This window comes from Brachyhypopomus gauderio, chromosome 13 (assembly GCF_052324685.1).
Source record: "Brachyhypopomus gauderio isolate BG-103 chromosome 13, BGAUD_0.2, whole genome shotgun sequence".
In the NCBI taxonomy this organism is placed as follows: Eukaryota; Metazoa; Chordata; class Actinopteri; order Gymnotiformes; family Hypopomidae; genus Brachyhypopomus; species Brachyhypopomus gauderio.
In genome coordinates this window covers 10,374,863-10,399,912 of record NC_135223.1, presented here as the reverse complement: position 1 = coordinate 10,399,912, position 25,050 = coordinate 10,374,863, and the positions used below count along the sequence as shown (strand labels likewise).

At 44.7% G+C, this 25,050-nt stretch overlaps 1 protein-coding gene and 1 pseudogene across 2 annotated transcripts; one reads left to right on the top strand and one right to left on the bottom strand.

Annotated features, from left to right (window-relative positions):
* Positions 1-340: 340 nt before the first annotated feature.
* LOC143474092 (uncharacterized) lies at positions 341-3,752 on the bottom strand (annotated as a pseudogene). The gene is made up of 8 exons (XR_013120686.1): positions 3,652-3,752; positions 3,441-3,540; positions 3,245-3,363; positions 2,640-2,718; positions 2,457-2,561; positions 2,246-2,314; positions 1,371-1,554; positions 341-1,159 (listed from the first exon to the last, which is right to left on the bottom strand). The product of XR_013120686.1 is annotated as an uncharacterized LOC143474092 (transcript).
* Positions 3,646-24,343, top strand: setd2 (SET domain containing 2, histone lysine methyltransferase). The gene is made up of 22 exons (XM_076970781.1): positions 3,646-4,455; positions 6,086-6,206; positions 7,106-7,127; positions 7,542-11,695; positions 12,376-12,507; positions 12,724-12,852; positions 12,955-13,078; positions 13,162-13,239; positions 13,439-13,536; positions 13,628-13,772; positions 14,814-14,948; positions 15,088-15,216; positions 16,541-18,175; positions 18,286-18,334; positions 18,792-19,041; positions 19,134-19,869; positions 20,223-20,348; positions 20,749-20,885; positions 21,147-21,252; positions 22,349-22,423; positions 22,524-22,625; positions 22,748-24,343. The coding sequence occupies exons 2-22, from the start codon at positions 6,178-6,180 to the stop codon at positions 22,907-22,909; spliced, it is 8,553 nt and encodes a 2,850-aa protein (XP_076826896.1). The 5' UTR covers positions 3,646-4,455; positions 6,086-6,177; the 3' UTR covers positions 22,910-24,343.
* The last annotated feature ends 707 nt before the right edge of the window (positions 24,344-25,050 follow it).

Sequence of the window (25,050 nt, the reverse complement as noted above, 5' to 3'; positions counted from 1 at the left end):
AGGAAAAAAGTTGGAACATCTCTCTCATTCGACAGGTTTGTTTTTTATATTTTGTTGTATTTCATCAATCTCGCTTACTTTTCTACACTTATCTCCTGAGCCATTTCCTTACTTCTTTTCAACTTCCTTACTTCCTCACCAACTTGCCCTCACAACTCAATGGTGTGCACCGGATAGTTCCATTACAAGTGACCATTTGTAGCACTGCAGGGGGGTTATGGAAGTAGGTTTTCAGTAGATTGAGGTGTCATGCAAGAAGCACTCCTCCGGATCCATTCTTACATTGCTGCAATGAGTAATTTAGGACATGTATTCACCAGTGTTCTTATAATACAGCATTTCAGTCCTGTACCCCACTTTGAAGGCATTTTTATTTTTTTGTCTTTCGTGACATGAGTTTGTTCATATGGTTTCACATAATGTTGCCATAATGTAAGTGACTGGAAACTAAATAACTTTTAAAACAACATAAACACATGCCCCATCCACCCCCACCCCCTAAAAAGAGATAAATAAAAATTGAAATATATAAAACTGCCATTTTTATACTTCTGGACAATAGTCCAAGGCCAATAGATGTAATCAAATTTGGTCATTGGCAGTCATTTTGAAAATATGTCCACAAATTAACATGTACAATAAAATGTTATAAAGCGATGAGATTTGGTGGATGAAGTAAACACAAACATACAGACACATACACTATCGAGATTACACAGTGGTAATGCCTTCATAATATTTGTTCTAGTAAATTAAACATTTGATATTTGAGCTCGATAACCAGCAGTATGGAGCTACTTGTCCCTCCAGCAGATCAAGCTGTAGCTCAGAGACTTGCAACAAGATGCCGGTGAAGATATTTACACATTAGCTGACAATCACTGAGAATGATACTCCTGGACAACATCTAAAAGTGTATGTAATGCTTGCTGAAATTCCTCTGTCTCCATGCCACAGCGTTCATACGAGTGGAGGTAGGATTGCACTCCAATCATATCTTTGGCTAGCACATGGTCTAATATGTCCATGACATGGCTGTGACTGGAACAAACAGTGAGTAGGTGGGAGGATGAGTAGATGCCAATCTGATTTTGTAGATCTGAAAAACAAAGGTCGAGTATTAAAAGTATTAAAGGAAGGACTGCAGGAGAATTTCTACAAATTATTCATGCTGCCTGTTAGGTCAATTTAATCCATACTGACATTTCCAAACATCACACGTACAGATGCACACACCTTTAACTGGTGTACTTACTTTCACACATACACATCGCTGCTTACTGTAAACAATTAAGTTACAGCTACACTACGAGTTAATCTGCAACAAGAAACACATTCTTCATGCTTAACAGGCAATGTTATTTACATACTAATCTTACCAGTTGAGTAGTCAATTGGGAAAGGAGTAAACCGGACACACTTATGACCTCGTCTCAGTTTCTGTAGGACACCTGATAAAAGGGTTGTCCTGATTGCCCCTCTGGGATGAATAAAGTTTTTTGAACCTTGAATGAATCTTGAATCAGCAACTGCGCGCACAGCTCGACTGGAATACTGTGCTGGGCAATAAGGCATCATGAAATTCAAGGAGTGGAATTTCACCAGCTAGCCCACTAGACATTCACAGAGAGGCTTTCAGAGTCAGACTACCCAGCACAATTTGCTCCCTGTGCCTTGAAATGTGGGGAAAAATAGAAAACATTCTGGTGCCAAAGCTTTTTTGTTTTGGTTTTTTTTTTGTTGGTTTTGTGTGTTTGCTGCTTCAAGAACTACATTTGAAACATCGGGTGAGGTAACAGCTGTGTACAATTAGGCCTTTTGAAATGTGGCTTGTGGGTCCTGTATGGTTAAGCTGTTTCAGTTAGTGCAGAAATATAATATGTTATGAATTTCACATGGTGGAATATCAATTCTGGAACAATAGCTCCAACTATCCCAACTGGCTGTGAAAATGACAAGGAATTCACACACACCTGGTCTCTTTTCGACTTGCATATAGTAGCTGCATCGAAGATTTGTAAACAGGAACTGTAATTCTGACTTTAGTGCTAAACTGTACAGGTGTCTTACATGCTTCTGAGGGCTTTGTTTACCTGACTGAGATGCATTAGACTGGAAGCTCTGAATTGTTGTCTTAATTTAGAGCAGTATTTTATAGAAAGACACCAGTTACATCACAAATGTAAATAAAATAACCCCTGAAATTAAGAAACCCCTGTCAACCACAAGTCCTTTTCAAGGATACAAGTTTCCCAGCAGGTGAAAGCCGAGGTAGATTCTGAAATGTTTTAATGACTAAACTGTCCCAGTGATACTTCATGCTAAAGGGAACCATAACAACATACTGGCCAGGAATTCATTCGACAGACCTGTAAACTTGCATTCAATTGTGATTTCCAAGCATGCAAGAAAAACATTTAAAAGGTATTAAAATATAGTTTTTACCTGTCCGTTACCTGCACTTTTCTGTCCGTAGCCTGGGTGGTATATGGTAGTTTGGCTTCGGGAATAAGACATCCGGACTGTACCAACTCCAAGCTTCTAATCCCAAACTCTGGCCACTGAAGGACAATAATGGAAATGTTTAAAGACAACACGCTAAATTTCATGCTTGTTAAAGTAAAATGCCCTTAAGCTACCTTTCTGTTGTGAAGCTCTGGACTGGTAATATGAGCCCAGCCATGCATGAGGCTGTGTCTTCATTGCTGAGAGCGAGATCTGTGAGCAATCACAAGGCAGCATCCCAGGTGCCGCAGCAGAGCTCCATGTCCAGCATTAGACCAGGTGTGGTCGTAATGACACAGAAGAATGCCATCAGCACACCTGTGGGTTAGAGAGGGCTTTTTCAAATCAAACAAGAGTATGCAATTTAAAATACTTTGCATTAATTTGGATCATTTATATCAGGCAGCAGACGTGTGCAGGGATACACAGGAAACTGCTCACAAATCTCCTCACACATCCTGGAAGCAAGCCCTAGAGCAAGATATATAAAAACAACAACAAACCAAACAAAAAAACAAAGATGTCAGCTCATCAGAAGAACTGGAGGTTATATGTATGCTTCTGTTGATAAATTTTGTAGTGAAGACCAATTAGAGTGTTTGAATCCCTTCTTTCGACAGTGCTCACCAGACCCTGTGCCTCCACTCAGGCAGTGCAATAGAACCTTTTTTTCCAGAATACTATATGCTTAGCAAAACAGCAAAATTGCAGAAGATTTTTTGACATATGGAAAGTATACTTGTCACACCATAAAATAAACGTATAAATGTATGCGTTCGTAATCTAGCCTCGCCATATGCCTAGTCGCTTCCACGTCCTTCCTTTCCCTCAATGATGTTGGATGGGTGGATTTTATTGCATGGAAAATAATTGAGTTGGATATTTCCCTGATGACAGAAGTGAAAGTGGTTTCAAATTTGAAGTTATGACTTACTTGTTGCACAATTTCATAAGATTCTCTGAGAACTTTGGGTTCTGAGTCAACACGCACGCACTGCGGCTAGATCACCGTTCCTGACGGTGAAAATTGGACATCTGGACACAGAAGCAATATTCTCATATAGCAGAGGAAAACATCGACGCTTCGATTGTGAAAGTGGCTAGCTAGCCATTACCTTTTCTTCTGCTGACTTTATTCTTGTGAACCTCCACCACTCGAGGCCCAGCTGCTTCTCCCACACTGTACAACTTACAGTGCTACAGTAGACGTACAGCAGAAGTTTTTCCTCGTCGAAACAACGTAACATGTTTTCGATAAACATTGCATAAATCTCACAAATGCACGTGGCTACCCTTAATCAACAAATAACTGTAGCTAATCCTAATCCTAAAAAAGCATCCCAGACGTAGCCACACGTCGGCCTGTTTTACACCCCTGTAATCGACCCGATTATTCTCACCATCATCCCCAATAACTCCAAACACAGCTCGTATGACTCGACAGTTATCTCCACACCAGCTAACCCGGCTAGCTTCTCCTTTTTCGCTCTTTTTCGAGCAGCTTTTCGAGAGTCATTTAAGTTTGCTCACGGATCTCGTCACGGTTTGAATTCGGCGTGAGAGGAGGAGTCCCGAACCGGTGCGACGCATCGACTCGACCCGGATAATCGGAGGCTGCCCCTGCTCGTCTTCGCTACAGCATGAAACAAAAAGGCGGCCGTGCGTTAGATCATGCTCCACGGTGCTGAGAAAGTGCACCAGGCGTCCCGCGGGCCTGCTGATGATACTGGGTTGGACGGACGGGCACCTACGGTTAATTCAGTCTCGTCTGCAGCCTGAGGGCACCCAGCTAGTCCGCCAGGGTGTTTTTGGAGAGCGGTTAGCGAGCTGTAGGTGAAGTTACCCTGTGTGGACCTGACGTTAGCTGCTGGATCCACAGACCCACTCAAGAGTGTTGCCCCCGCTGGCGTTGACGATGGAGGATTTAACCCGACTAAAGCAGAGTCTAAAGTGAGTATTTCGTTTTATATTGTCGCATAACCTTCCATTATTTCACGGGAATCGTTTCAATAATAATAATAATCAACATGCACTCCCAAGTGTTTATCCGTGGGCTAACGAGCTAACGCAGATGTGCAGCTAGCCGACTGGGTGCTTGGCTAGTTCACTAACCCTCACACCAACCAGATACAGAACAGGATACACACCAGGCGAAGTGTTGGTTTGGAATAAAGTAATGTGCATTGATATTGGAAAGGACCACCGTGTCACCATTGGGGAAGAGCTACAAGAAGAGCCCAGATGAAACAATCAGACCCGCAGCCGATACACCAGCAGCGACGCTGCATATCAGCCCGGCTAACCTCGTAGCCAGCTAGCTGGACAACTTTACTTAATGGCTGTAGACTTGGCACTGGACACCGCGCGTATGAGAAAATACCCGGTTAATTATATCAATAAATGTCTTGGCCTCAATACCATTTGAAGACGATACGTTAGTTTGAAGTACAATAACACAAACTAACGTAGCCACAGAAGCTAGCTAGCTCGCTAACGCAAGCAGACGTGAGGCCTGTTAGGCCTCTGATCCACGACCAAAATTTCACAACCCCCCACATTATCTTTCTGTGATACCGAATTGTTTTGTTATTGTTGTTAAGTGGTCCACACGCCCAACCACGTTTCCACATCTATAAAAGTTATCAAATTCCCTCGTTAGTTCATTTGCTGGCCATGTAGTTAGCCTTGTCTGGCTAAGGATTAATTTATTTGCCCACTTGGGAATTATGTTGGCCTCGGACATGCAAAATCATTGACGATAAAAACACGTTTGCATATTCAGTGCCGTCAACTCGTCAGTATTGCAAGCTTAAATGTTGTTCCTGGTGTTTTGTCTGCAAAAACACTACATCGAAATAGCGTGCATAATGTTATAGATCTGCGATCATGTTGGTGTAAGCAAAAGCTTTTGCCCTCCACACTGAAACAAAAGGCAGCTTGTCTGGCTAAAGACAGAAAATAGTGATTGTATCTCTCTCTTCCTTCGTTCTCCTTGTCATTCAGAAGCTCTAGGTGCTGCTTGCTTGTGTATCACTATACAGCATAACGCGTTTGGCTGAACTGAATTTAACACGTTTGTAAGGTTTCACGAGGCTTGCAATTATTGTAAGTCAGACACACCTTACGTGACATGGTTCACCCTTGATTTTATTTCAGAGCTTCTTCAGATTATTTGCTTATATGCAGACGAAATTTCCTCATGACATAAGATCCATCATCTATGACAATGTAGCTAAATTAAGCTTTACATTTCACTACATGTCCCGTTAATCTACTTCATGTTTTCAAATGTCACCTTTTCTTAAACAGTAAAAGTCACAAACAAGCTGACCATTGCTACAGTTTTATTCATTGATATAGTTAGATCTGCATTATGGTCAACTGATTTTTGCATTGTGAGGATACATTTCAGTTGTAAGGTTGCAATCAAATGCATATATGTGAACATCCTGGATTATGAAAACCCTCATGTCACAAATTCTTCTGTTTAAGGCAAGATAAAATGCAGATGAATGGAATTACTTGGTGTGCAAGGGAAAGAACAGTGTCTAAGTGTGTCTTTGACATGTCTCATGGTCAGGTGGGTTCCATCAGAGAGCTTGCTTCTCTGAGCTGGTTTTCTCCCAGTGAGGCAGCGTCCTTCCAGTTGCTCCTCACTTGGCCCACCTCAAAATGGATGCCCTGCTGAATCCTGATCTCAGGTAAATGCAAGTATGAATGAACAACTATTTTGTGAAAAACATATACATGCAATGTTGGCATCAAATTGTTATAATAGCTTGTCAATCATATTGATTTTTTAAATATTGCTGACTGGTAATTTTGGAGTAATTTCAGTTTGATATTGTTCACTCTCGGGCTTGAACATTGCATAACTGTGTTGGTCCATCTTCAATGATGGCCATTTTGTCAGAACTTTAGCCCTTCACACATACCAAGAATGTTTAGCCTAGATGTGCTTTAGCTATTGGAATTCTAATCATGGTTCTCCTATTTCAAGCTTGGTCATGGTTGGTCATCAAGGAAAGGTTTTAGATAACTGAGCCCTTGAATTTAAATAATATCAATAGTAAAGATTCCCATATATTGACTTACCTTTTCCATAAATTCGTTTTTAAATGAAATGCCTAAACTGTTTTGAGTAGGAAACTAGGAACCCCAACTAACATATAAAAACATTAAGATGTCATGTAGAAAGAATTCGACTGTACATGATATAGTCTACATGTAAAGAACACAGTGAAAATGGCTAAAAAGAAACATCCTCCATTTTCCACAACAGTCAATGTGGAGTGTTTCCGCTCTGAAGGTCAGACGGGACAAAAAGAATCCTCTAGGGATGGCCTAACCCAGTTGTTGCCTGGGAGCCTTATTTAGTTCCATAATAAAAAGCAACAGACTTATGCTTGAAATAAGGCAACTTGTGGTGTTAAATCTTGATTTTGGTAGAGTGAAATAAAAGAGAATTTGCTTGTGGAATAAAAAATCTTTTTGAACTAATTTTAAGTTAAGTTATTTCAGTCTGTTATTGTCATTATTAAAAATATTTAATCTATTTCCTTTATTTGCTGTACATGCTGCTGCTGTCCAACTATATCAGGGAAAAGGAGCATGATGGTTCGGTATGTTCGTAAGATTTTATATATATAACTTGTAAATATATAAGTATTATTTTAAACTAGCTTATTAACAAAACAAAAATGTAGTAATGCCCACTGAGTTGTACAGTCCCATGTAGTCTTTTGATGTGGTGGTGGGTAACTAGAAAGTTAACTAAATAAAATTACAGCACATTTGCTGGTTTCATTCCGCTATGTGTAAGTAAAATTAAGCTTGCTTTTTAGACATGTGGCCCTGATAGGGGGGAAATAATGCCAAGAAACATCCTCATATCAGAAAATAACAGATGAGCCTGGGCAGAGAACATCCTGGTGTTTTACTGGCCATTATCTGTTAATTAAAACGCAGCAACAACATTTTTGCATTTGTGTAAAGAATTATTGTAAAATATTTTCTGCTTTTGTTTTTTTTTCTAGATCAAGGTAGAAAACACCTCAACGCAAGTTATATTCAAAGGCCTTGCTCCAAGAGTTGTTTTGTCGAACCACTTCCTGGCTAAAGGAGCCAAAACTAAGGTGAACCTTGAGGAACAGGGTCGACAGAAGGTGTCCTTCAGCTTCACACAGACTAAGAAGCCATTGCAAAATGTGTTCCTTGCTCCACCAAGTCCAGAGAAAGCTTCACCTGAAATCTGTTCTACCACGCTGTCTGCAAATTTGCCCTCTCCAGACCAAGCTAGGCAGAGTGCAGAAAGCAAGAACGAGCAACTTGATGTACCTGCTGTGATCACAGTAGTGGCAGAGTCCCAGGCAACACACTCCCCAGTAATCCTCCCAGCTAAATCAAAGCATGATCTTGGCAAGATCCATTTTAAAAAACAGATTCTTAGTGTGTCTATTGTTGAGGAGAGTCCCACAGCCCATGCTGTTTCAGATCAGACCTTCTCAGAGACGGATGTTTTAATCAGTTCTTCAGCGAGCATTGAAACTGAATCTTTAGTGACTCAGTCTCAGCAGAACACAATCTCTGATAGTCCCCCTGAAAAAGCTGACAGAGATGAAGGTGCTCAGGAGAAATTGGACATTTGCCTTAAGGGACCAACTGATTCCTCCCATATTGGGAAAGAGTATAAAGATCGTCCCAGTATTTCTGAGCCTGAAGACAGGAAAGCTCAACCTCAGTCAGTCACAGCTCTGCCTGGATCGGAGTTTGATGGGGATTCTGTCCGGACATCTTCCAGCCTAGTCAAGTGTAGTGACCCCAAGAATCTCGCAAAGTCTGACAGTCAGAGCACAGATGTTAAGAAGTCCTCCAGCTCCAAATCGGAGGTCTTGGAGAAATCCAAATATGATAGGAGGGAAGAGAAAGATGAAAAGGGGTCTAATCGTTCTAAAATGGAGAGAGACTCTAGGCACACTTCATCACGATCCTCTCGTTCTGACCGAAGAAGAACCAAGAGTCGATCAAGGTCTAGATCTCGAAGTTCTCGAACTAGTTCTTCCTATTCCCGATCTGAAAGATCAAGAAATGAGAGACAGTCAAGGTCAGATAGGTCACATTACCATGATTCTGAAAGGAGATCCCACAGAAGTTCTCCTTATCGTGAACAGAGGAGTTCCCGCTCTCGCGCTGATGGCAGATCTCGAGAAAGCTCTGACTCTGAAGATGACCTTAGGAAACCAAGGACTCGGGGCAGTGACTCTAGCCGATCCTCTACTTACTCTACTTCACAAAGAGATTCTAAGACATCCTCTTACTCAAGATCTTACAGAGATTCAAAATCCATAGAGTCTTCACGTTCATTAGAGTCAGACAGAAGATCACAGTATTCGAGAACAGAAAGATCTGGAAGACCTGTTGACTCTGAACCCAGTAAAAGGACCTCTCCTGAGTCTGAATCCATTCATAAGAAGTCCAGTTCCCTTTCAAAATCGGAGATTACTGCTAAGTTTTCAACATCCAACCAAGATACCTTTTTAAGATCAGAGAAAACAACCCTGAAAAACAGTGTGAGCTCGGACTCTGATGAGGAGCACAGAAGGAAGTCTCAATCACAAGGCTCCGACAGATCTTCTGGGTCCTGGAGCTCATCATGTAAAAGAACAGACATTTTGGAGTCTAAGTCTTCAGCTAGTATAACTGGAACGGATGGACAATCAGTAGATACGTTAAATAGTAATGTAAAGGTGCCACTCTTGAGGTCTCAGGGAGAATTCATAGTAGATGTTTCTCAGCATGAAGATGGTAGTCAGTTTAAATTAAATAATAATTCTTCCCAGCAAAAGCAGCAAGCTATTCTAACGGACAAATCAAAAAGTGAAAATATTGAACTGCAAGTGGCGCGCAAAGATCCTGGCAGTACGGAGAAGAGTCCAGTTCTCCCAGATGAGCGCACAAATATTGATGGGGAATTAAGTACTACTGTAAGTAAATGTCATGTAACTGTCAAAGAAATTTCTGTACAGGGTGCACAACTTGGAAATCAAACAGACACTCTGGTTCAAAATGAAATTCAAGTTTTTACAGAGGCACAAATTAATGTAGCAAATGTCAGTAACCTTTGCAAAAGTAATTATTCTTCTAGCTTGAATAAGCTGTCTTGTCCAGGCTACACTTCCAGTGATGATTCACCACAATCATTGGCAGACACTCTTTCTGTGAAAGAATTACCACTCGATCCCTTGAAACCCAACACTAAATCTGGTTCTCACTTGATCATCAGTAAAGAAGTAAGTCAAATGGCCATTACTCAAAATGTTAACGTTGTTCACAAAGAACCTCATCAGCTTAATGTCAAACCTGAGCAACCCCAAGCTGATGTTTTGAAAATGGGTAGTAATTTTAAAAAATCACGTTGGGATATTGTTGGACAAGACACTTCAGAAAGTCAAGCCCCTAAGAAGATGGTAAACCAAGATACATCTGTAAAAAAGGTCATCTCCGTTAAGAGAATTGAATTTAACAATGATGTTAACTTTGAAGATGTATATTCAGAGAAACAGCACTCTGTGATGCAGCCAATAAAGCCTGAGGATGTAGCACAGAGGAATGGAAAAACAACATCTCTGAAAGAAATAAGTCAAGTTCCTAGTCAGCCGTTTGATTGTGGTATACAACCAACCCATGATTCAAGTAATGAACATGTAGATGCCAAGACCTCTGCAAATAAGGTTCTTGAGTGTCCTCTGAAATCATGTCACAATAATGCAACTGCTTTTCAGATAGATCAGACTTTTCCTAATTTTGAGAAATTAAACAATGATGACTCGCACAAACCTGTGACTCGAGATTCAGCATCCTTCGGTTGTGATGGTAAAGACCACAGTGAGGAAAGTGAAACTGATGACTATGATTCCGATTCAGATGATGGGCAGGTCTCTTTGAAACGGCTACACTCTGTAGTGGTTGTGCCAAAGAATTCTACCATTACCCTTGAGACAACTGATCATGGAGTCCATCCTACACCCTCTCCTAGCCCTTCAGATCACTTTGGTCAGCAACTAACCCATCAAGCGGGCCAGTTAAATAAGGACATTCGTAGTGAAAGTCCTCATAGTCTTAGCTCACAGTCTAAGCTTGGGGACGGTTTAGCAGAAGGTAACAAACATGTCTTATTGGTTGCTAATGACAAATGTTCACCACCACCAGCTGTGCGAGTGGCCTACCAGTCCCAGAGCAATATGGTCGATAGTACCAGCCATTCTGAGGCAACCACTATACTTCCCGCAACAGACAGAAACTGTATTATCTATGAAAGACCAAAGATGTCTGTTCCTACTGGCCAGATGCCTACATACTGTCTGGAGAATGTACAAAAGGAGGCTGGATTAGGTGCACATCAAAATTATGATACTCCGGACAGTTGGCATGGGAGAAGAAGGGGAAGAGATCAATATGTTGAATTTAGATGCTCTGAGGATTATAGGGGGCAAGATACTTCGAACATGGGCTGGGACTTCAATCAAACAGAGCAACCCAGCAGCACATTTCAGCAACCAGACAGCAGTCAACGGCTACCCCAAACAGGAAATGTGTTTAACAGCCAAGGCAATGGTTACTGGACCCAGTCAGCTGCCTCTTATAGAAGCATATCAGTCAAGACACCTGTGCCTTCTCAGTATCATGATTCAGTGGGCCAGATTCACCCAGACTCGCTGACTAATGACAACGAGGAAGACTATGAGAGAAAATCAGTTGCACTTAATCGAGGAGCAGTGTCTTTTGAACCTCCAGCGTCAACTGCATTTGTTCAAGCCCATGAGATAAGCAGCAATTGCAGCTTTGCAGGTGCTGTTGTTGAAAGTCAGATATCCTCAGAGCCTCCAAGAGAAGTCAGTCAAAGGCCTCACAGAGGTAAAGGCCCACCCAAGAAGAGACGCCCAGAGATAGAGTCAGAATCGGACAATGAAGCAGAAGCAGGAATTGCTTGCAAGAGGGACTGCATAGAGGAGCATGGGAGTTGTGTGAGATCAAAAGAGTCTAAATTGTCCTCAGACAGAGAAGATGCACATCGTCCACTGCTCAGTCTCAAGGAATTTCTGGACCCTGTTACCTGGAAGGATAAAGCCAAGCAGAAAAAGATGCCTCCTTACTTTGATCTTATCGAGGAAAATGTCTATCTGACAGAACGGTCAGTATCAAGCATTTTAAAAAATTTAAATATTTGTCATTTAAATATTTAATTGCTTGTATGTGATGACAGATCTGACACATAATCAAGGTGGTATAATTGTGATTCACCTGCCAGAAGTTATGTGTTCATGGTATGACTTTCAAACATCTTGATAAATGATCTGTACCTAGAAAAATAAACTTGCATGGCTTTGGCTCAGCAGGAGCTCTAGCTCGAATGTTCTCCATGATATGTCACCTTCACTAATGGTTGGTTTGTTTTGTTCATTTATGGGCAATAATCTAGCTTCAACTCCTAAACTGGGTTAAGTCCAGGGTCCTGGACCATGGATTAAGCCTAGTCTAAACTGAAATGTCAGTAATAATTCACTACTGTAAGACTTCTTTTTAAAATCCCAGACTTAAAGGCTTATCTTGGTTGGGTGAACTCTCCTTTAGCCTATACATTCAAAATGTATATCTTAAATTTTTTTTACGTGCAAGTCACTTTGATGCTGTTCCTGTCAAGCAGCATTCAGAATATTTTATATGCATGATATGCTGATATGGGATATCTTTTTGGTCAACCATTCATGTGGCTATGATGTCTTGCATAGGAAAGCAATGTACTATTGTTCATTATTTTTCTAATATGTAGAAAAAGAAATGATAACAAATTCTCCTGATCTGATCTAACAGCAAGAAAAACAAGTCTCATCGTGACATTAAGCGAATGCAGTGTGAGTGTTCTGTCCTTTCGAGAGAGGACCGGGCCAGAGGAGTTATGGCTTGTGGGGAAGATTGCCTGAATCGCCTTCTTATGATTGAGTGGTATGTGCATAATAACTGTATAATGTTTAATGTTTTTAGCACTGCGTCTTAAATTTAACTGTTGTACATCCCAAGTTAATGTCTCTTACTTTTTGTTTTATGTCAAGGCCTTATATCATTACAGATGACTAATAATGGAGCAATTACCCTTTGTGCTAATTTCTCTCTCTCTCTCTCTCTCTCTCTCTCTCTCTCTCTCTCTCTCTCTCTCACAAGCTCATCACGGTGCTTGAATGGGACATATTGCTCCAACCGGCGCTTCCAGATGAAGCAGCATGCAGACTTTGAAGTCATTCTAACAGAAAGTAAAGGCTGGGGTTTGCGAGCTGCGAAAGACCTACATCCGTAAGCAACATGTACCTAATATGCTAAGTGCAAATAAGACCAACATGTAGCAATGACTGCCTTAAGTAGCAAAAAAAAATGTAATTTGGTTGGGTTTTCCAGGAACACCTTTGTGTTGGAGTATTGTGGTGAGGTTCTAGATCACAAGGAGTTCAAATCACGAGTGAAGGAGTATGCTCGTAGCAAGAACATCCACTACTATTTCATGGCATTGAAGAATAATGAGGTGAATCTCGTTGATGTTATTATTATTTTATTTCATCCTGATTTGATGATGAATGTGTCTTAAGTTTCTTGTTACATTCACAGATCATTGATGCCACACTGAAAGGCAACTGCTCACGTTTCATGAACCACAGCTGTGAGCCCAACTGTGAAACCCAGAAGGTCAGTCCTTTGCACAGTCATTATGGTGTGTGGTCTATACTTACATGGCCAGCCAGAAACTTTTAAGTAAAAAATTTGATTGTTTTTTCAGTAGTGATGCACTGCCGTCTCTGTTATATACAGAGAAATATACCATTATGGCCAGCTTGTGTAGTTCGTTTTGCTGTCAAGGTCACCACATGCATTAACTCTTCCACAGTGGACAGTAAATGGTCAGCTGAGAGTTGGCTTCTTTACTACCAAAGCTGTGAAGGCTGGCACAGAGCTCACATTTGATTACCAGTTCCAGAGATATGGGTAAGAAGTTTCCATTGATTCTTCGACAGCAGCTATAAAGCACTGCAGACTCCTGTTTAGTCATCCATGATTTTCTGTATTCGTCTCCCAGGAAAGAGGCGCAGAAGTGTTTCTGTGGGGCGCCCAGTTGCCGGGGTTTCCTGGGTGGGGAGAATCGCGTGAGTGTGCGTGCAGCAGGGGGCAAGAAGCAGAGAGAACGATCTCGGAAGAAAGAGACGGTCAGCGCTCTCACCACGGTGAGTGAAGCGCACTGCAAGGTTGTTATTCCGCTTCAAACAAATGGCAAAGGGAGCAGATTAGGGCTTTACAACATGGGGGGACCACTATATTGCAGTAATGTTGATGCATGCTGCAGTAGAAGGTATAGTTCGGTGGGGGAGTGCGACCTGCATTATTCTGAGCCAGTTTATTTATATTTGTTAGATAATGTGAATACCTCAACAAGCCCCGCCCCCCCAACCCCAAAATAGCCTGTGATTAGACAACTCATTGCAGCCGTCCTGTCTTCTATGATATGAGTATTGCAACAGCCAACATTAATGATTAAATGATGTATTGTATGGATCATCCTAATGCCAGTCCACGGGCCTTTGTTCTGTGTTTCACAATGTAATGGAAATTCTCCTTTCTCTGGGATGCCATGCTATTCTTGCCACTGAGGCAGGACTATTGAGGATGCCATTAAATTAGCTAAATTAGGGCAGCTTTCTACCTGGCACGTGACGACTGCTCTGAGATTTGCAGTGTCTTGTGTGGACCATGAATCCTATATACGGGCTCATGATAAATCTTTGGAATGTTGCCATAATTTAAGTTAGTGACAATATTAAGCACATTCTGGTCACATACCATTGCTACACAACTTTTCATTTTTTGATTGCTTTAACCATTCTCTTTGTACAAGTGTTCTAATCCAAGGTTAGTTAAAAATTTATACAAGAGAAAAGACTGCATTAAATTACAGGATATGCCAACACATCATTAATTTAACTGCAAATATAAATTTTTTAAAACGTCACTTGAAGAGATTATAACAAATGAAGCAAAGAAAATGTACAGTACATGTGACCTCATTTCTGGTAGAAACTTTAAAAAATGGATGAACTCCAAAAGAGGTGTCTGTGTGAATTTTGGTTTCCAGTCAAATGAAACATGGAGCTCTTTTAGATGTTCAGATTGAGATTGAGGCTTTCATTTCCATCACTTACCATTTCCATGAAAGTGCTAGTGATCCTGGAAATTCTGTTTTTGTAAAATTATTGGCATGTTTATTGCAGGTGGATGAGGAGCTTGAGGCTCTTCGAGAGAACGGAGAAGGTCTGAGCGATGAGAAGGAAGTGATCTCCCTCTGCAGGCTGATGGTGCGGGTGGAGACCATGGAGCAGAGACTCATGTGTCTGAAACTCATCCAGGTGTGTGCCATGCAAAAAACTAAAGCAATGATTTAGAATATTGATATGAATACACTCTTAACTAATGCTAAAGTTGTCTTAGATGTTTACATTCTGAGACAAAAATGTTAATAACTTGGCGTGCTTTATTGATCTGCAGAACACGCAGAATCATTCGTGTCTAAAGCAGTTTTTGGATCATCATGGCCTCTCATTGTTGTGGATATTTATGGTGGATCTTTCTGAAGCTAAAAGCAACTCTGTTAACAACGTTAAACTGCAGCTGGAGGTGAGTGAACATGTAGCACATTTATCATGGACGTAGACTTCACAGTGCTGGGTGCACAGAAAATAATGAATGGCCTTTCTGTAATCCGCATTATCTCCAGATGAGTCAGACAAACAGTTTCACATGTCAAAAATACAGTGTTTAACATCAGTTTACCCTGCTGGCTAAAAACTCACCCTGCTGTGTACCGTGATTACCAAAAGAATTCAGTCCCCTTAAATCATTAGGTTAATCTTATCTAATTAAACAACCATGTAAAAAAAACAACAAACAAACTGAAAAATAGTACATGCAAACATACTCGACCCCTTCACATTAGTTGGTAGCTTCTCTCCTTCCACCTGGTCTCATTATATTGTTCAGATTGGTTGCATAATGTGTGGACCACGATTTTTAAATTGATTGAGGACCGGACTTTGACTTGGTCATTGCAGAACATTTCACCTTTCTGTTGTACAACCTCTTTGCTTTTGCATTGTGCTTGGGATCCTTGTTCTGCTGAAAATGTTTTTTCTTGAACAAGCCTTGGTTCTTAATAGACTGAAGCAAGTTCTCTGATACCATACTGATTTTTACACCATGCTTCCATTTGAACTAGTCCCCACTGGAGAACAGCGTCCCCACTGCCAACCCCATACACCAGTATACCTCCCCACATTTTAACCAAGACACTTCAACACTTTCTCACAAAATTCCAAATATACTTTAGTCAAAAAAAAAAATTTCTGTAGTAACTAAGTCCCCTGCCCCCCTTTTATTTTGTAGCCATTTCCTACCTCATGCAAATGATGCTTTTCATTTTTACAGCTTTCCTTCATATTCACAGTCCGACCAAAGATACTTGATACATTTTCTGGATAAATCCTTTCCTTAATTTAACTCCCTTACTTTAACACCTAAATGATTCACGGATTATTATTATGTCCAGCGATATTTATACAAACTTGGATATCTCGAACCACAGGAGCTGAATACTTGCACAAACCGCATTTTTTTTTTGTTTGTTTTTGTTTTTTTCTCCTTCAGTAATTTGTCTGAATATTTTCTTGCATAGAAACAATATTACTATACATGAATTAATTTTGAGGCTATGTATTTTTAAATAAAATGGAACAGCCTTTTGTAATTCAGTCAAATCTGATGACATTTAAGGCGGCCTCTGTACAGACTGTCTGTATGCCAGCCACATTCTTGGTTGTGATGAAGCCATCACATTTTGCTGTCTTTGATCAATTGAAATGCAGAATGGCAGCTGAGCAGGGAGAGTGCTACAAGTGGTTGAGCTTCTCCTGACCCCTTAACTCATCACTGTCATCCTCTACAGATAATGAAGGCCTTGGCAGTGCTGCCCATCTCCACTAAGAACATGTTGGAGGAGAGCCGTGTGCTACAGTTCATCCAGCGCTGGGCCCAGAGCCATCCACTTGGCCAACACGCGGAGCAGGACGGCTACTCCAGCGAGAGCACTTCTCGTGCACAGACTCCCCTCAACACGCCTGACGGCCCCCCCGCAAAGCTGGCCTCCGAGCTGGATGGAGAGACACCGAAACGCGCCGTCTACCGTCCTCTGAAGATCATCAGTGAGAACAGCTTGGACAGTGCTCTCTCTGATGGAAGCAAGGCCTCTGACTGTAAGGAGGAAGAGGATGAGGAAGAGGAGGAGATGATGGAGCAGCCCTTGCATCTGAAGGCAAGAGTGGTCACAACAGAAAAAGGAGAGACCACCGTGAGAGACACCGACACTCTGGCTGAAGATCAGTCAGTGAAACTGGAAGCTTCAGATGCTGCCGAGAGTATGGAGTCACAGTTGGAGTTGAGACAGAAAAGTAGGACAGAAGATGCAGCAGATGTGCCGGAAGCAGGGGAGAAACCGACCGCCGAGACGGAGGAGATGCAGACCGCCGAGACGGAGGAGAAACCGATCGCCGAGACGGAGGAGATGCAGACCGCCGAGACGGAGGAGATGCAGACCGCCGAGACGGAGGAGATGCAGACCGCCGAGACGGAGGAGATGCAGACCGCCGAGACGGAGGAGATGCAGACCGCCGAGACGGAGGAGATGCAGACCGCCGAGACGGAGGAGATGCAGACCGCCGAGACGGAGGAGAAACCGACCGGCGAGACGGAGGAGAAACCGACCGCTGAGATTGACGAGAAACCAACTGAGGAAATGGAGAGCTTGACCAGTGACATGGAGGAGAAACTGACCAATGATGCAGAGGAAAAATCAACCAGTGAAACACAGGAGAATCCTACTAGTGATATGGAGGAGAAACTAATTGAGGAGATGGAGGAGAAACCGACCTGTGACACAGAGAAGAACCAGTGTGCATCATTTGAGGAAAAGCTGGTGGTTGAGGAAAGCAGGTTTGAACCTGAACCTGCAGAATTATCCAGCCCGACAGAGAGGACTACTGTAGATTTGCTTCAAACCACCAGTGTCAAAACTGAAGAAGATGGTATCAGTTCTGTAGAACCTCTTGAAGTGACTACATCTGCCACTGAACCATCCGTAGAAATCGAGTGTCGGGAGCCTTTAGCTTTTGATGTAAATGCTATTGGTCCGTCCACTTTGGTCAGCTTGTCTGTGGAGCCCTCTGAAATCACTGTAGAAACTGCTCCTTCTGACTCTTCATCTATCGCCATACCATCTGACTCTTCACCTCTCACCACGGAGCACGTTTCTCCTATTTCAACTGTAACCCTTCCAGAAAAAACATCAGATGAGGTTTCTACTGTTCCTGTGGAGACCACTCCTCCGCTTCCATCTGCCATTACAGTGGAGATGCCACCTTCAGGCACAGCGGCAGCAGAAGGCACAGTGGTGGGCACGCCTTCCCAAGACGAAGAGGAGGGTGTTTCCGACGTGGAAAGCGAGAGGAGCCAGGAGCCTCAGGTCAGGGCCTTGGACATCAGTGAGATGGCCGCCCGCCTGCTCGACAGCTGGAAAGACCTGAAGGTAAGGTGACCTCTCAGACAGGGTCACGTGTCATTTTTGCACGTTCTGTCCCAAAGTATGCACTTTGCGGAAACTTGTGGTTGTAAAGAAGTCTTTGGTCCATCTTTTAGGAGGTGTACAGAATCCCAAAGAAGAGTCAAGTGGAAAAGGAGTCAAATGGTAGGACCTGGCATTATATAATCATACTGCACTGCGTAATAACAATGCTTGATTTTATTTTATTTAGTCGTTTATTTGACAGGGACAGTGTACATTAATTAACATGACGGTAAAAAGTACCAGAATTAGCCTAAAGGCTATTTTTCATCCGTAGTCCCTGGACAGATATAAAAAATTGTCTACCTAACAACCAACAATAAGCGGTTACAATGAATAACACAAATATAAAAGAGCAATACAATAGATATAACACAGTGTTTAAGTTAGTAATGATACAAGCAAAGCAAAACAAAACAAACAAACAAAAATTATACTACAATATACTACATTTCTTTTGAAGTTATTTTCCACGGGTTAAACAGCAATGGGCTCATCACATACACACACATCCTGCCCCCATTCATGAACTGGAATGAGATGTTTGCTCATTGGCGTCCGCCCTGCTGCCCTTAAACAGATCGCAGTCGAGAGCGAGAAGCTCTGTTCACCCCCCGCAACACCTCCAGCAGCCGTGAACGAGAGCGCGAGCGGGACCGGGAACGAGAGCGCGAGCGGGACCGGGACTGGGAGCGCGAGAGGGACTGGGAGCGGGACCGGGACTCGGACAGGTCCACGCTGCGCAGCGCCGAGAGGAAGAGGAGACGAGGCTCCGCCTCTCCCCCGCCCCCTTCGGCCTACGAGAGGAGCAGCCGTAGGAACGAGGACCGGTACGATCGGCGAACCTCGCGTGTACGAATCTTTACGATGACGCTGCGTGCTACCGCATTCCAATACTACTGTTTATTTTTTTTCCCTCTAGCTACGATCAGGCCAGCGGCGGTAAGAAGAAGCCTCGAGCCAAAGAGTCGCGTAATAAGCTGACCACAGAGGAGCGCCGTAAGCTCTTTGAGCAGGAGGTGGCACAGCGAGAGGCCCAGAAACAGCAGCAGCAGCTGCAGAGGCTGGCCTTCAACCCGCTCGTCTACACCTCCAGCGCCGGCTTCATGACCTACCCGCCCGGGTACCCCATCCAGACCTACGTGGACCCCACTAACCCCAACGCCGGCAAGGTCCTGCTGCCCACCCCGCCCGTGGAGCCCATGTGCGTGGCCGTGGCCGGCTCCGCCACACCCGGCTCCTTCGAGCAGGCCCCTCCCACCCAGACGCTCATCTCCGACCTGGGCCTGGCCCCCCCGCCGTCCCCCGGCACCGCGCAGACGGCCGCCGGCCTGACGCACACACCCGCCCCGCTGGAGCTGCCGGCCAGCGCCCAGCCGCCGCAGTTCGCCCAGCCCGCCCCGCCGCCCCAGGACCCCGGCGTGGCCGTCCTGGCGGTGCCCGCGCAGGCTGCTGCGGCCCAGGTGCAGGGCCAGCAGGGCTACGCTACTCTGTGGGACCCAAACACGCAGCAGGCGGTGACTGTGCAGACCCAGCCGGCCCAGCACTACTCCAGCACGGCCCAGCCGCAGACCGCCATCTACTACCAGAGCCAGCCGTGTCAGGCCATCTACGGCATGCCTGCGGGGTACACGCAGACCAACGCCCCCGTCATCCAGGTAACTGGGCAGGAGCGCTGTGTGTGTGTGTGTGCAGTTGTGAAACACACACACACACACACACACCCCTCCCCCCATAGAGCTGCGGTCCACTTTGGTGCATTCTCTGTCCCAACATGCATACTAAACATGGTTTTATCTCATTAAATGCGTCTGTTGTACTTGAGCATGGAAATCACCAACCGGCTGTGCAGTGTAATATTGTTTTGCCAATTGACACACACAACTGCAAAGAACTACCAGAACTTGGTGCTGAAATCAACCTTTAATGTCCTCTCAGCGTTCAGTTCCAGTACCGGCTAGACCGTGGGTCACTAGAGCAGTTGTTCATTGTCTCCTCCTTGTACATGCAGGCGTATACCGAGCCAGCCGCCGGCTACCTGCACGGCCAGCAGGTCTATGCTGGTCACCAGCAGGGTGTGGTGGTTCAGCAGGGGGGCACTGTGACCACCATAGTCACCTCCCAGACTGTACAACAGGTAATGTAGTTGCTCTTATGCACCACTAGGGGGCACCACTTGTTCGCCTGTTTGTTTTGTAGGTATTTGAAGATAAATAGAGGGGAAAGTTCCCAACAGCTGCCAAGAACCCACAGCCTTTTTTTCTCCCATGGTGGTTTGAGTTGGAATCCAAAAAAGAGAGAATTTTGTTTCCTTGCTTGACTTTTATGATAGATGCATAACTAGCCTTGCTCTTAGGGACAAGAATTATTCTGTTTGTAGAATATTAATATTTTGTCATTGCAGTATGGAGCTTTATATTTCTGTATGACTGAGTGTTTTACCCTGACTGTCCTCTCTTGACTGAGTGTTTTACCCTGACTGTCCTCTCTTGACTGAGTGTTTTACCCTGACTGTCCTCTCTTGACCGGCTGTGCAGGAAATGATTGTCCCAAACAGCGTCATGGAGCTGCCCCCCCCTTCACCCCCCAAACCCAAAACCATCGTCCTGCCTCCCAACTGGAAGGCAGCCCGCGATCCTGAGGGCAAGATCTACTACTACCATGTAATCACCAGGTAAAGCCCAAAGTGTGCTTAGGGAGGTCCAGCTCCATCTGCCTCAGATTTGTTTGTTTGCTGTGTGTGTGTGTGTGTGTGTGTGTGTGTGTGTGTGGCTTCTAGGTAGTCATGCCATGTTTAATTAGCACATCTCATTTTGCGTGAACACAGTCTTCACTGTTATGATGAAGCTCTTTTCTGTATTTGGGGGGCGTTTGGAGCTCAGTTGAAATGAAGTACTGGTCTAACATTCGTAACCAGTGCTGCGTGTGTCTTCAGGCAAACCCAGTGGGATCCTCCCAGTTGGGACGGGGAAGAGGCCAGCGTGGAGCACGAGGCCGAGATGGACTTGGGCACGCCCACATACGACGAGAACCCCTCCAAGGTACCGGCGCAGCCACAAGCTCCGCCCTCTCCTCACAGCCCCTTACTGTTACATTAGGGTTGTAGAAACCAGTACTGGGTTTCCACCCACCCGTCTCCGTCAGCGTTAGATGGTGTAGACTGCTGTGATTAAGGGCAACAGTTAAACCAGTAGTAGTAGTAGTGTTGTTGTTGTTTTGGGGGGCTTATTCCATTCTCTATCTTTTTTTAAAATTTTGATATATATATTTTTTAAGTCTTTATTTTTTATTTATATTTTTAACATTTTTGAAATTTGCAAAGCTGTGGTAGATGGGGAAGCCACTGTTGTGGTGTCCTCGGTGCCTGAGGCTGGTTTGGCCCCTGTGGTAGATGGGGAAGCCACTGTTGTGGTGTCCTCGGTGCCTGAGGCTGGTTTGGCCCCTGTGGTAGATGGGGAAGCCACTGTTGTGATGTCCTCGGTACCTGAAGCTGGTTTGGCCCCCGTGGTAGATGGGGAAGCCACTGTTGTGGTGTCCTCGGTGCCTGAGGCTGGTTTGGCCCCTGTGGCTAATTAAAGATGGTGCTGTGTGTGATGCTCCTCAGCTGGGGCTCGTCCCCACACAGACGCACTCTGGGGTTAAGGGACTTCAGCCTCTTTTAATTAGCCTCAAGCTGTATTTTAAAACTCGAGTTGAGTGTAAAAGGCTCTGGGTTTGACTTTAAAATGTCATCTGAGACCGGTCAACAAGAGGTGAGTGTGAGTGAGTCACACTTGCATAAAGTATTAAATGAATACTTTTTAGGTGGGTTTTTTTTTTTTTTTTTGTATTAAATTAATTAGATACATTTTTTGATGATCTGTGGGCCACATCCATCTTATTGCTGTCTCTGGCCTCAGACAGCTATACCCTTGAGCTGAAGGAGGGTGACTGTAGTCTCTTAGCGTGGGTCTCTTAATGGAAACCCTTTGAAACATTTGTTTATACTAAACGTAACAAAGCCCGTTTGTCATCGTGACTTTGATCGTGTCTTCCCGCCTCCTTCACTTGCATGGGTCCTGTCTCTGGTTTTCAGTGTTTCCCATAAAGAAAGTCTATGACCAAACGTAAGCCCTCTTTGTACAACTTTCTTCACAGTTCTCTACCAAGACGGCTGAGGCAGACACCTCCAGCGAACTTGCAAAGAAAAGCAAGGAAGTCTTCCGCAAGGAGGTATGATTCTGATTGGTCCCTGTAGAAAAGGGTGGAGAATGATTGGGGGGGGGGTGTCTGTTCCTTGTCTGACTGGGCTGCTTTTCCCTTTCCTGTTCAGATGTCACAGTTCATCGTGCAATGCCTTAATCCATACCGCAAGCCCGACTGCAAAATGGGCCGTATCAGCAACACGGAGGATTTCAAACACCTCGCCAGAAAGGTACAGAGCAGGGCGCTTCTGGAGAGGACACCCGTGCCTTGCACACCACAGGCTCGGGCCTACTGCTCTCTTTTTGCTGAAATACCTATGCTGTGTGTGTGTGTGTGTGTGTGTTCCAACAGCTAACTCATGGAGTGATGAACAAGGAGCTCAAGTCCTGCAAGAACCCGGAGGACCTGGAGTGCAACGAGAACGTCAAACACAAGACCAAGGAGTACATCAAGAAATACATGCAGAAGTTTGGCACGGTGTACCGGCCCAAAGAGGACCCCGAGCTGGACTAGCCGCCCTCCTCCCGCCACCGCTAGCGGCGAGCAGTCGGCTGACCGGGCAGCGAGAACTTTGGACCCTCGTATTACTCCTGTTTTTATATCGACTTTCTAACCATGTCCTAACTGCTGCTCTGAAGGCTCCGTCCCTGCCAAGAGACGCGGCCATCGCGAGGACCCGCGGCCGGCAAGCCGAGACGCGGGCGGAGGACGCACATGCAGGGTGCTACACAGACTCGTTTGTTCGTTTGTTGTTTGTTGGTTGAATGTTGTTTCCCTCCCAGAGATCATGTATGCTTTTAGCCTTCTCCACGTCGTCGTCTTCAATGGCCTCCGCTGTGGTTCGCCGCCTTCGCCTTCAGCATCGTCCTCGGCTCCGCTCTGGACGTTTTTTTTTTTTTTTTTTTTTCGTCCGGCCGCGGTCGGAACGCTCGTCTGGTCGCCGGCGGCTGAGCCGTCTGTCTGGCTGAAGGTAACGGGCGCTGGCCGCCAGTCGCAGCAGAGGAGGAGCAGAGCCTGATTGGCTGGCTGAAGCAGGCTGCTGGGCTGGGCGACGCCCCCTTCGGGACCAAGCATGGTCTCTGGATGGCGAAGGACCGTTGTTGCGTTGACTTGATGCATCAAATCTGGACGTGGCTCTCGGCCGCTGCCACCGTCCCGCAGGGCAGCGGGGCCTCGGGACGTCCCGTTCGGCCGCGCTTTACGGCTTTTAGTGAGCTGCTGGGTGAAGGATGTTTGATTGTGTCCATTCTAAGCCACTCGTGGCCATTTTGACCTCACAGCAGGGGCCATGTAGCATTCGTTGTTTTATCAGCCTGGTTCTCACTGTTTTACATTAACTGTCATTAATTGATTTTTTTAATAGCATCACACAAGCAAATGTGAAGCCCTCCTGGCATATTGTGACTTGTTTGTCCCCTATGTTAAAGCTGATCAGGGTTACTGTCCCATAAGCTCTTGCTGTTAATGAACCCCACCTCATTGATTTGCATTAAATCTTTTGTCCCAAAACATGTATTATATTGCTTTATATGTGAATATATTGAGAGATAGATAGTTTTTGAGACCATTTAAATAAGCAGAGACTTTGTTAAAGGACTGTGGTGATCACGGTTTATTGTGTAAATATGTGTAATTATACCAAACCAACACAGTGGGATCTCGGGGACAAGACTTGATCTCCGATCCCACCAGCGGTATCGGCGCTCCCATCATAAGCAAGATTCCACGCTTTCCCACTGCTCCCGGTCTTGGGTTGGGCTTGACTTTAAAGGGGGGGTGTAGTGGTTTGTTTTATTTACCCTTTCTTCCTCCTCTCTCTCTATATGGAAAGACTTTTTTTATGTACAAACCGGAGTCTCGCCCCACTCCACTGTAAGTACTGTGCAAGCACATTGTCATACTGAGTGTAAAGAACATTTTAAAATAAACTTTTTTTGTAAAAATGTCTCCTGTTGCCATGTGGTTTCCTGCTTCCTTGTTCACAAGTGCCTTGGAAGTGTTTGAAACGCTCGCGGGCTGGCCGGGGGACGCCTGTTGTTTTTTAATATCGCGCTTTAAGCCAGAGGCTTCTCTTGTGCCACAAACAGCGCTGCTCTTTCAGGACGTGAGACTCCGCCCCCATCTCAGCCGGCCTATTGGGTGATGGACACCACGGAACACAGTGCCATAGCAGATGTCTGGCTCCACTGGAGGGGGGGGGGGGGTAATCAAAGCGATGCCCTGCTTTCATTAGAGGCTCCAGGAAACTGGGCCGGACTGGGCTGTGCCTGTGCCCTCTCCCTCCCCTCCTGCTCTCCCGGTGCGGAGTGCCTCTCTGTGCTGGGCCATTCCAGCGGGCTGCTCCAGACCGCAGTTAAGCAGCCCCATCTGGAGAGCGTGAGCGTGCGGGGCCGCTCCTCTGGTCCCGTTTAACGGCGCAGCCTAAGAAATCATTAGCAGATTGGAAAAGAGGGAGGGAGGGCTGCACGGGCCCGAGCATTGATGAGACCCTGAATAATACGGTCCACGCAGGGCAGCTCTGGACCCTCCGACAGGGTTTAGGAATCTCTTTTTCTGCCTGTGCTGGTAATTGGAGAACTTGGTATAGCTTAAAACCCTCTGACATTACTGGTACATAGAAGAATAACAACAACAAAAAAAAACCCCATATGGAA